Below are 12,338 nucleotides of genomic sequence, written 5' to 3'. Positions count from 1 at the left end.
TAGTAGAAACCTTATTATTGAGAAGAGGGAGACATTTCTCCACAACACTGGTAAATACTGGGTTAATATGACTACTACCCCCCCCCCCTCGCCATCTACCTTTAGTCCCATTGTCTTGAGATTGAACAACACAGTGTTCCGGGCCACAACTAATCACACTTATATAACAGTATTACTGCACAACTCACACAGAAGGAATTTTGGTAATCTTCCTACATTTAAACAATAATTAAATGTTGACATTAATCCACGCTAGACAGTACAGAGACAGATATCCATCCTACAGCTCCTGTATCAATCACAATGATTAAAAAGGGTCATAATAATTATCCCCATTTTCCCCAGTGCATTACATCTCATAGAATCCTTAGAAAGAGTACATGATGAGATAGCGTCCTACAAGAGGAATGGGACGGGCTATCTGGAAATAGCCTACGAGTCTCTCACTTAATCATTTGAATGATACATTTTCCTAATCACTTAAGGGTTCATGAACTAATTAAATATTCATGAAAATTTCAAGGACTGAAAAAATTGCAGCAGCTTACCTTGACCAGTCCTCATCGAAGTGAGCAAAATAACTAAACAAACAAGCTTTGGTCATATTAATGAGTTGAAATATTTATTTTAAAAACTGAAAAAATAAAACAAACCCACATACATAGTTTTTAGTATATCATAAAAAGACATAATTTCAAATGTTATTTTGAGTACTGTTTGTTTCTCATCGACTACAGTGAGCGGCAGTTTGAAAGGCTGGCTGAGCTGGTTGGACTACAGACACAAACCAAAGGGTGAGAGGTTAATAACCAGGAAGTAGTGACGGAAGTACACCGCTAAATCGTCATTAAATACCCAGTGTCACAACTTTTTATAGAAAACAGCCAAAAGCATAGCAGAATATTAAATACTCAAAGGGGCATTAAGACACACAGGAAGACAAACTCAAAAGAGAAAGTATGCTATGATTAAACCAGATCTGGGTCCAAATAGGATTCATACATTTTTGAATTGCATTGCTTTTCATTGAGCCTGACTGGAGTGCCAGATGGGTGTGTTTTGAAGCACATTTGGGACCATTTCATTGGTTCCATTGCGCCAGACAAGCTCAAGAGAAGCTGAAGTACTTCAAAGGAAAACAAATACCGGATGAAACCCTACTAACCTAACTCATTGTGTACTCGACAACATACGATGTTCCCATTTCTTTTCATAAAGCCAGATTGAAGAGCACTAGTGTCCACTGGCAAGAGAGAGGTGGAGGAGAATTCATGACGAGTCTCTGTAATGTAGTAGCTCTGCTGTGAAACACTGCCCTCTTGTGTCAATGTAACTTATTGGACAGGTCTAGGTATATACTCCCCGTTTTAGTTTTCTTCCGTTTGGTGCCTAATGAACACGGCCCAGGTGTTATTGCTATTGCAGACAGATGGAAGTTTCTCTGTCTAGGCTTTACAGCTACGTTGTGGGTGTGTATGGCTGCATTCCAATTCCCTGCCTTTCTGCTTATTACTTGCTCACTCCACCATCTTTCTTAAGTCCATTCCTTTCAAATCAATGTGGGGGAGCCCCTCGAGGGAAAAAAATAGTAAATTATCAGATGGCAGCTTATTGAAGTCCATTTTCCAGCTACGTTACAGAGACCAGGAAGCTCACAGCCAAACAGCCAATCAACGGTCCAGCATGATCAGGGTCGTGTTCAATAGGACAAGGTGTAGGATACAGTTTTGTAAAGGAAAACGAAAACAAGTGTTTCTTATTGGACACGTTCAGGTAGTACCTTTTAGATTCACTCCGTTTTCTTCTGTGTTGTGCCTAATGAACACAACCAGGGGTTCAAAGCAGCCCCAGAGCATCACACACCACTTCAACATCAGCAGCAGTCCTCTCTGGTCAGACACGCCACACTACTGTCTTTAGAGAACCTAAACCCCATTAATTTCAACAGACAGAGCTCACTTCAGGGACAGATCTATTTCTAGTGTATCCTCAGGGTAGCTGGGTGTCTAAACAGTCAACTCTAATAACAACAACAACAGTCATCATGGTCTTTAAACCAGGAGGCAAAAAGGCAGAAGTCCGTATCTCGGTGGGCATATAGCTCAGACGGGGTTTGGGTTAGAGAGGTAAAAGCTCACAGTGAGAGGAAAAAAGAGGACCCAGGAGAAAAGAAAACTGGCGAGGGCAACAACTCTACGACTTAGAATAACAACGCAACAACTGTTTAGTGGGAGAAAAACACACACGCCTGTTTTTGTTGCACTGATGAGACATTGGGTGGGGTCTAACTGGCAATCAGTCAAGTCTCCCTCTGATGAGGGATTGGCCCTTGTGCAATGCATTGTAGGATGTCTGGTTATGAAGAACTTGTGCTCGTGGTTGGTCGCTCCACACACACACTAGTGGTGCTCCCACTGGGACAAAACGAACCGTTGGTAGAAGACAAAGGATCCATCAGCAGGTGTGCTATTCCTCAACAGTCGAGGGAGAGGGGCCAGGGAGGTAGTCAATCCATCCCCCGTCACTTTCCCTCCTCATCACTGTCCCATTGGAAGCCACCGGGAGCAAGAGGAGCATTTTAAAAAAGCACCTTTTTATTTGGCTTTCATAAAAATGTAAAAATAAATAGGAAGAGAAAGACTGAAGAGTGTATAAATGAGGCAAGAGGCAGAGCGAGAGAGAAGTCAGTCTTGTGGTTGGAGGAGAGGTGGGGAGCAAACCTCAACCTGTACCTGTGAGAAGAGTAGAGGAATATTAGACTGGGCTTCAACACAACCAAAAGACCAAAAAGAAATCACACACACAACTGCTATTTCTGCCATAGTGCCTCTGAGTAATCATGTTGAGACACACATACGCACCTTCGCCCTCCTCCCCCCAGCCCTCGGCCACCCCGGCCAGCTCGTAGTGCTTCTTCCTTAGCTCTCCTAGACGCTCTCGCTCCTTCTGCAGCTTTGTCTCCAGCTCTAGAACCGAAACCTGACAACACACACAAAAACACAGTTTACTTAGACCTGTAACACACACAAAAACACTGTTTACTTAGACCTGTAACACACACACACACACTGCTCTTACCTGAGAGTCCATCTCCTGCCTCTTGATCTGAGTGAGGGTCATACTGGAGAAATCCATGGTGTCTAGAGCACACAGTCATAGGAGGGAGAGAGAAAGAAAGACATTCAGCATTCAGTCACAAAACATTAAGTCATGTTGATCTCTCACTGTAAATCCATGGCCACACTAATGTTAATCCACTCACCTTTCTCCTCGATCTGGGACTTCCCGGACTTGGTGGAGGCTACAACTCCGGCGGTGGCCTGTGTGACCCCTTTGGATGCCAGCTTCAGGCGGCCCAGGTTGGCGTTGTCTTTGTCTGCCTTCACCTGCCCAACAGACCAGAGAGTGGCTGGGTTACCAACACGAATGGGTCATGGGTGTGTGTTAAACACATGTAGAGATATGGTTGACACACCAAGTGATGAGAGAGATGTAGGTTGGCATATGTACATCCGGTTGTGAGTGTCTCACGCACACATGCACAGTTTCAGTTACCACATGGTAAAGTGGGTGGGGTTTTATCCTGCCTGTTTGGGCTGTCCGGGGGTATCGTCGGACAGGGCCAGTGTCTCCCGACCCCTCCTGTCTCAGTCTCCAGTATTTATGCTACAATAGTTTGTGTAGAGGAGCTTGGGTAAGTCTGTTATATATGGAGTATTTCTCCCATCTTATCCGGTGTCCTGTGTGAATTTAAGTATGCTCCCTCTAATTATTTATCTTCTCTCAGAGGACCTGAGGCCTGGGAACATGCCTCAGGACTACCTGGCATGATGACTCCTTGCTGTCCCCAGTCCACCTGGTCATGCTGCTGCTCCAGTTTCAACTGTTCTGCCTGCGGCCATGGAACACTGACCTGTTCACCAGACGTGCTACCTTGTCCCGGACCTGCTGTTTTGGACTCTCTCTCTACCGCACCTGCTGTCTCTAACGCTGAATGATCGGCTATGAAAAGCCAACTGACATTTACTCCTGAGGTGCTGTCCTGTTGCACCCTCTACAACCACTGTGATTATTATTATCTGACCCTGCTGGTCATCTATGAACGTTTGAACATCTTGGCCATGTTCTGTTATAATCTCCACCCGGCACAGCCAGAAGAGGGCTGGCCCACCCCTCAGAGCCTGAATCCTCTCTAGGTTCTTCCAAGGTTTTGGCCTTTCTAGGGAGTTTTTATGCTTCTAACGTCTGCATTACTTGCTGTTTCGGGTTTTAGGCTGGGTTTCTGTACAACATTTTGTGATATCGGCTGATGTAAAAAGGGCTTTATAAATATATTTGATTGATTGATATCACCACACAAGAAGTACCGTCTCACCTTGGATGCGGCCACCAGTTGTGCAGTGCTGGCTGCAATCTCATGCGAACACACCATCAGCTCCTCGTACTTGCCCTTGCCCTGCACCACCAGGTCTGCTGCATCTCTATGGGAAACATTACGCAGAGCATTATGGGTAATGTAGTACATCATGCTACTATTTCAACGGTTATAGGCTATACAGTAAGGAGCTGGAGTCGTGTAGTCAGGAAAAACCTGTGGCCTAAATGAGTGTATTCCAGAATACCATGGTGTTGTAGAGTAGTAACAACACTGCTGTAACAGTGCTCCGGTGCAGTAATACGAGGTTACGTTAGAAGAAAAAGTGTGATACTACTTACACCATTACCGTGGCACCCCAGCCCACGGCTTTGGAGGCTGAGATCAGGCCTTCAGTCCAGCGAGAGTTCTTGACATAGAACTCCTTCATGGATGCTGCCCCCTGGCGGAACGAATATATATTATATTGGAATATACACTGAGTGCGCAAAACATTAGGAACACTGAAGTTTCCCCCTCCATGTCAATGAGGGTTGGAAGCAGCAGTGGGAGCACTGAGCAGAAGCTATATAGGCAGCAAAGAGGGCAGCAGCTACATTTAAATACAGTACATGCGCATTAATCTCTGCATCAATAGTGGAGTCAGCCACTCCGTCCGTATATTATATTATTATACATTATGATGCACATATGATAGGTTTCTGTTTCTCACCCTGCCACTATCCACAATGTCCCTTTGCAGATCTTTGGAAGACAGAACGAGCTCTTTGATGGCCTGCATCAGGTCTGTACAGGAGGCCAGGATCCTATGGGGGGCGATAGAGGACACATTAGTTCGGCAGCTCTACATCTTGATCTGAAACGTTTCACTCATTTGAAAGTTATGTGATTCTCAAAGCCAGGGTTGTGTTCATTAGGGCACGCCATGGAAATGTTTTAAAAAGGGGACGGGAAAAAAAATTGCTTTTCTTACTGGACATGTCCAGGAGACTCACCTCTCGTTGACCTCCATCTTAACCCCTGTGTCGACTGCACGCGACTTGTTGAGCATATCCTGTCAATGGAATAGAACAAATTAGACTCCTTTTGTAAAATGAAACCAGAGGGTTCTTTTCACACACACACACACACACACACACACACACACACACACACACACACACACACACACACACACACACACACACACACACACACACACACACACACACACACACACACACACACACACACACTTCTGTTTTTGTCTGGATCCTCCTTGGTGATGATGGTGACACACACACACAAATTGAGCTGGTTACCTCTATCCTGGCGGCTGCTGACTCCACGGCGGCTGATGTGGCAGCCATTTCCTGCTCCACCAGATCTCCCAACTCCCCCTGCTGCAGCTCCAGACCCCGAGGACGCAGTTTCTACAGACCAGAGAGGGAGAGAGAAAGAGTGTTGGGGGAGCTGACCTGTGCCTGAAGGTCAACTTCTAGTGTTGTGATTTCCCCTCCACGGGTCACATACTTTGTTGAAAGGATAGGAATCACTGAGACTCATCTTATCATGATGACATCCCCTGGTTTAAATGTGCACAAATAGGCATTATGAAGACATTGAGGTTCTCAGTATGATTGCAGGGTGTGGACTTCCACTAAATTTAGTAGACCGATGTCACAACCATGTCAGATAATTTCACAACCATGGCAGGTCAGCACTAGAGGTCGACCGATTAATCGGAGTGGCCGAATAATTAGGGCCGATTTCAGGTTTTCATAACAATCGGAAATCTGTATTTTTGGAGACCGATTTGGCAACAAAAAAAAGTACACCTTTATTTAATCTTTATTTAACTAGGCAAGTCAGTTAAGAACACATTCTTATTTTCAATGATGGCCTAGGAATGGTGGGTTAACTGCCTCGTTCAGGGGCAGAACGGCAGATTTTTACCTTGTCAGCTCGGGGGATTCAATCTTGCAACCTTACAGTTAACTAGTCCAACGCTCTAACCACCTGCCTCTCATTGCACTCCACGAGGAGCCTGCCTGTTACGCGAATGCAGTAAGTCAAGGTAAGTTGCTTGCTAGCATTAAACTTATCTTATAAAAAAACTATTAATCAATCAATCATAATCACTAGTTAACTACACATGGTTGATGATATTACTAGTTTTATCTAGCGTGTCCTGCGTTGCATATAATCGATGCGGTGCGTATTATTGCTCCAATGTGTACCTAACCATAAACATCAATGTCTTTCTTAAAATCAATACACAGAAGTATATATTCTTAAACCTGCATATTTTGCTAAAATAAATCCAGGTTAGCAGGCAATATTAACCAGGTGAAATTGTGTTACTTCTCTTGCGTTCATTGCATGCAGAGTCAGTGTATATGCAACAATTTGGGCCCCCTAATTTGCCAGAATTGTACGCAATTATGACATAACATTGAAGGTTGTGCAATGTAACAGGAATATTTAGACTTATGGATGTCACTCGTTAGATAAAATACCGAACGGTTCCGTATTTCACTGAAAGAATAAACGTCTTGTTTCCGAGATGATAGTTTCCGGATACGACCATATTAATGACCTAAGGCTCGTATTTCTGTGTGTTATCATGTTATAACTAAGTCTATGATTTGATAGAGGAGTCTGACTGAGCGATGGTAGGCACCAGCAAGGCTCGTAAGCATTCATTCAAACAGCACTTTCGTGCGTTTGCCAGCAGCAGTTTATGACTTCAAGCCTATCAACTCCCGAGATTAGGCTTGTGTAACCGATGTGAAATGGCTAGCTAGTTAGCGGGGTACGCGCTAATAGCGTTTAAAACATCACTCACTCTGAAACTTGGAGTAGTTGTTCCCCTTGCTCTGCAAGGGCAGTGGCTTTTGTGGAGCGATGGGTAACGCTGCTTCGAGGGTGGCTGTTGTCGATGTGTTCCTGGTTCGAGCCCAGGTAGGAGCGAGGAGAGGGACGGAAGCTATACTGTTATACTGGCAATACTAATGTGCCTATAAGAACATCCAAAAGTCAAAGGTACATGAAATACAAATCGTATAGAGAGAAATAGTCCTATAATTCCTATAATAACTACAACCTAAAACGTCTTACCTGGGAATATTGATGACTCATGTTAAAAGGAACCACCAGCTTTCATATGTTCTCATGTTCTGAGCAAGGAACTTAAACGTTAGCTTTCTTACATAGCACATATTGCACTTTTACTTTCTTCTCCAACACTTTGTTTTTGCATTATTTAAATCAAATTGAACGTTTCATTATTTATTTGAGGCCAAATTAATTTTATTGATGTATTATATTAAGTTAAAATAAGTGTTCATTCAGTATTGTTGTAATTGTCATTATTACAAATAAATAAATAAATACAAAATTTAAAATCTGCTTTTTTGGTCCTCCAATAAATCGGTAGCGGTGTTGAAAAATCATAATCGGTCGACCTCTAGTTTCTCAATCAAAGTTTGTACCGACGTAGACCATTGAATAATACCATTCAATACCAATACCATAATATGCAGAAATGCATCATCTGCCTATACCAACACATATCGGCTCAAATACATACTGTCAATTGTGAATGATAATTCCTCTGGTTTTAAATCGGTGAAATGCCCAAGCTGCATCTGCATGCCTACCATTTGATCTCAATCAGTTTCATGGGAATATGAATTTAGATCTTGTACTGTTTGAGCAAATATACGAGCAGATTGTGTTAACGTGCTACAGCATACACTATACATACAAAAGTATGTTGAAACCTCTTCAAATTAGTGGATTCGGCTATTTCAGTCACACCCATTGCGGACAGGTGTATAAAAATCGAGCACATAGCCACGCAATCGCCATAGACACATTGGCAGTAGAATGGCATTACTAAAAAGCTCAGTGACTTTCAGAGCTCGTCAAATGTATGCCCTGCTAGAGCTGCTCCGGTCAACTGTAAGTGCTGTTATTGTGAAGTGTAAACTTCTCGGAGTAACAACGGCTCAGCCACGAAGTGGAAGGCCACACAAGCTCACAGAACGGGACCATCGAGTGCCGAAGCCCGTAGCACTTAAGAATCATCTGTCCTCGTTTGCAACACTCACTAGAGTTCCAAACTGCCTCTGGAAGCAACATCGGCACAATAACTGTTCGTCGGGAGCTTCATGAAATGGGTTTCCATGGCCAAGCAGCTGCACACAAGCCCAAGATCACCATGTGCAATGCCAAACGTCCTGCCACCTGTAAAGTTTGGTGGAGGAGGAATAATGGTCTGGGGCTGTTTTTCATGGTACGGCCAAGGCCCCTTAGTTCCAGTAAAGGGAAATCTTATCTCTACAGCATACAATGACATTCTAGAAGATTCTGCGCTTCCAAGTTTGAGGCAACAGTTTTGGGAAGGCCCTTCCCTGTTTCAGCATGACAATGCCCCCGTGCACAATGCGAGGTCCATACAGAAATGATTTGTCGATATCGGTGTGGAAGAACTTGACTGGCCTGCACAGAGCCCTGACCTCAACCCCATCAAACACCTTTGGGATGAATTGGAACGCCTACTGCGAGCCAGACTTAATTGTCCAACATCAGTGCCTGACTTCACTAATGCGCGTGGCTGAATGGAAGCAAGTGGAAAACCTTCCCAGAAGAGTGGAGGCTGTTATAGCAGCAAAGGAGAGCATATTAATGCCCATGATGTTGAAATTAGCTGTTGGACGAGCGGGTGTCCACATACTTTTGGTTATGTAGTGTACCTGTATTTTGTTTCAATTAACACAACCATTCAGTAAAATCATCCTAAAATTTTATAAGAAATTACATGTTGTTTTTTGTCTAACATTAATGTTAAACTGTGCTATTAAATTGGGTCTGTTGTGTAGAATACAAATGAATCATTAAGTGATCTTGCCCAAACATTGTTTGACCTTTGATCTAAACTTTTACCCAGACTATTAAACAACCCAAATTCTGAGTAGTGGCGGCGTTTTGCTCCGGTGCGGTACGGCAGCACTAGAACCCTGGACCTAACATTTTCTGGAACTTATGTTTACGGGAAAGAAAACTACACCCCCCCCCCCTCATTATTACCAAGACAATAAACATGGGATCTGCAGTTTCAGCAGAATATCAGAGATTGCTTCTCATCTCAATAACAGTAACTGGTTGAGTAAGTACTGTTGTGACACACCAAAATTCTTCTATAAAATGGTGAGTTGGAGACGAGATTTGCACTCCTGATCATCCAGATTCCAGCATCCTCCAGCCAAGATTCTAACTATACCGACATTCACCATGGACAGAAAAGGCTCCTAGTCTCTTCAGCCATCATCAGAGAACTCCAATCAATCAATGAACTGAGAACCATAGAGTTTGTCCACAGCTATACACGTCACGGTCTCAAGCTGATCTACTGGTTCGCTCAACAGCTGACCATCCATGCCCCCACAGACGCCATTTCTGTTGGTTTCAACGCCGGCTGGAATATGGCTTCCATTCCTTTGGAAACACCGAGAGGCTACTCCCAGCAATTAATTACACCACACGACTCTACTTTGCAGTGGGCAACCTCAATACAATAAGCAACCCCGGTGCTGGCAGCCTGCCAAATGATGTTGTTTATGATAACAGACAACCCTTTACTCCCGAAAAGAACATGGATCGGATCATTGTCAAGATCCCCTACGACCGGCTCGTTGTGGAAGACGTGTACATAACACAGCACCAACCGGCAGCCGTCCGGGGAGACGAATTCTACGACCAGGCGAATACCTACAAGATCAGTGTCGGCCTCTTGAGAGAGATATCGCAGACAGAGAGATATCGCAGACAGAGAGATATCGCAGACAGAGAGATATCGCAGACAGAGAGATATCACAGATTTTTTGCGAGCGGCAGGTTGTTGCTAGAAACCAGGGCTGAAAGCAGATTGATATCCTTGCCAGTAGGTATAGTACAGATTGATATCCTTGCCAGTAGGTATAGTACAGATTGATATCCTTGCCAGTAGGTATAGTACAGATTGATATCCTTGCCAGTAGGTATAGTACAGATTGATATCCTTGCCAGTAGGTATAGTACAGATTGATATCCTTGCCAGTAGGTATAGTACAGATTGATATCCTTGCCAGTAGGTATAGTACAGATTGCTAAAAAATCATTTGAACACGTAGTCAAATTGTGATTGTTCTTTTTCGATTGTGATTCTTCTGATGAGTGTTTAATGACAGCCTTATTGTTTACTTTCTGTAGTTCACCTTAAGATCAACTGGACATGTAGCCTATTCTAGTTTATCCATGAATCCCTCCGTCCCTGCAGCCTGACTAAGGCTTTCAATGGTTCTGTATCATCAGTATCAACGTCAGAGACCTCCTCCTCCCTTTAACTCGCTAGTAATTGTGTAATAATCTCATGTTTTCATGAAATCAAATGACAGTACAGTTTAGGTGCAAATTACAATGTTTTACTCTTAAGAATAAAGCAATAACAACAAAACTTGTATGACCATAAAGACTGGACTGACCTCTGCGGTGGCCAGGATGCCATCCAGCGCTGCCCTCAACGTTGCGCTGTCTGCCGTAGCAAGGCTTTCCTGCTCCTTCATCTGACCCAGCAGGGCCAGGGCTTCAGCCCCACACGCCTTCACACTGTCTGACAACGCTGTGGAAAGAGACGGCGAACAGAGAGGACGGTCAGAGATGCACACACAGTACGGAGACTTAGAGGAAGTGGGTGGCTAACTGCTATCCTGGTCCTTCATCTGTTTGTGCCGTCCTCCCAACGCCGGCACCCGGTGACAGACAGCACAAACAGATAGGGAATCAGGCTATCGTTGCCTGTCTGCGCATTATCAGTACTTCTCTAACATGTATATAGGGGCGTAGTGGTTTTTAAAAGACATGGATCAAATCAAACTTTATTTAAAATCATGGCGCATTCCTGTCCTGTCCTGTGAGTGCACATTTCAGTTGAAAAGACACAGGGGCAGCTCACACTCACCGTCCGCTTGCTCCACTGGCACCATGTGAGAGGTGGCACTGCCCTGAACAATAGTGTCGCCCACCAGGTGTGCAAGATGGGTCACTGCCCGCACCAGCTCCGACACACCTGGAGAAACAAGGGTCAAAGGTCAAACTGATAAGTCTATATACAAATAAACAGGATATGCCACTTTTATATGAAGTACTTGAAGGCTGTAATGCTGAAAAACACAGTATTTGAACAATAAAATACAAATTTTTACCACAGCACCAGTCAAAAGCTTGGACACACCTACTCATTCCAGGATTTTTCTTTATTTTTTGACTATTTTCTCATTTAGAATAATAGTAAAGACATCAAAACTAAATAACACGTATGGAATCATGTAGTAACCAAAAAATATATTTTAGATTCTTCAAAGTAGCCACCTTTTGGCCTTGATGACAGCTTTGCACACTCTTGGCATTCTCTCAACCAGCAATGATTGTCCCACAAAGCGCAAACCAGATGGGATGGTGTATCGCTACAGAATGCGTTGGTAGCCACGCTGGTTAATTGTGCCTTGAATTCTAAATAAATCACTGACAGTGTCACCAGCAAAGCATCCCCACACCATCACACCTCATCCTCCATGCTTCACGGTGGAAACCACACATGCGGAGGTCATCCGTTCACCTACTCTGTGTCTCACAAAGTCACGGCAGATGGAACCAAAAATCTCAAATTTGGATTCATTAGACCAACAGACAGATTTCCACCGGTCTAATGTCCATTGCTCGTGTTTCTTGGCCCAAGCAATTCTCTTCTTCTTATTAGTGTCCTTCAGTAGTGGTTTCTTTGCAGCAATTCAGCCAAGAAGGCCTGATTCACGCAGTCTCCTGAACAGTTGATGTTGAGATGTGTCTGTCACCTGAACTCTGTGAAGCATATATTAGGGCTGCAATTTCTGAGGCTGGTAACTCTAATGAACTTATCCTCTGCAGCAGAGGTAACTCTAAT

At 43.9% G+C, this 12,338-nt stretch overlaps 1 protein-coding gene across 3 annotated transcripts in view; it reads right to left on the bottom strand.

The window, feature by feature from the left end:
- Positions 1–595: 595 nt before the first annotated feature.
- The window catches only part of LOC118384067 (huntingtin-interacting protein 1-like), a 41,715-nt gene continuing 29,972 nt past the window's right edge, over positions 596–12,338 (bottom strand). For all 3 annotated transcript variants that reach the window (XM_035770423.2, XM_035770417.2, XM_035770430.2), the window contains exons 21-31: positions 11,358–11,465; positions 10,882–11,018; positions 5,677–5,787; positions 5,371–5,429; positions 5,088–5,181; positions 4,717–4,817; positions 4,376–4,481; positions 3,263–3,386; positions 3,079–3,140; positions 2,862–2,979; positions 596–2,732 (exon numbers count right to left, since the gene is read on the bottom strand). In XM_035770423.2, the coding sequence (XP_035626316.1) occupies positions 2,722–2,732; positions 2,862–2,979; positions 3,079–3,140; positions 3,263–3,386; positions 4,376–4,481; positions 4,717–4,817; positions 5,088–5,181; positions 5,371–5,429; positions 5,677–5,787; positions 10,882–11,018; positions 11,358–11,465 (1,031 nt within the window). In that variant the 3' untranslated portion in view covers positions 596–2,721. The remainder of the gene's footprint in view (positions 2,733–2,861; positions 2,980–3,078; positions 3,141–3,262; positions 3,387–4,375; positions 4,482–4,716; positions 4,818–5,087; positions 5,182–5,370; positions 5,430–5,676; positions 5,788–10,881; positions 11,019–11,357; positions 11,466–12,338) is intronic.

This window comes from Oncorhynchus keta, chromosome 1 (assembly GCF_023373465.1).
Source record: "Oncorhynchus keta strain PuntledgeMale-10-30-2019 chromosome 1, Oket_V2, whole genome shotgun sequence".
Classification (NCBI taxonomy): Eukaryota; Metazoa; Chordata; class Actinopteri; order Salmoniformes; family Salmonidae; genus Oncorhynchus; species Oncorhynchus keta.
The sequence above is the reverse complement of the archived record's forward strand: the minus strand, read 5'-3'. Positions and strand labels throughout refer to the sequence as shown.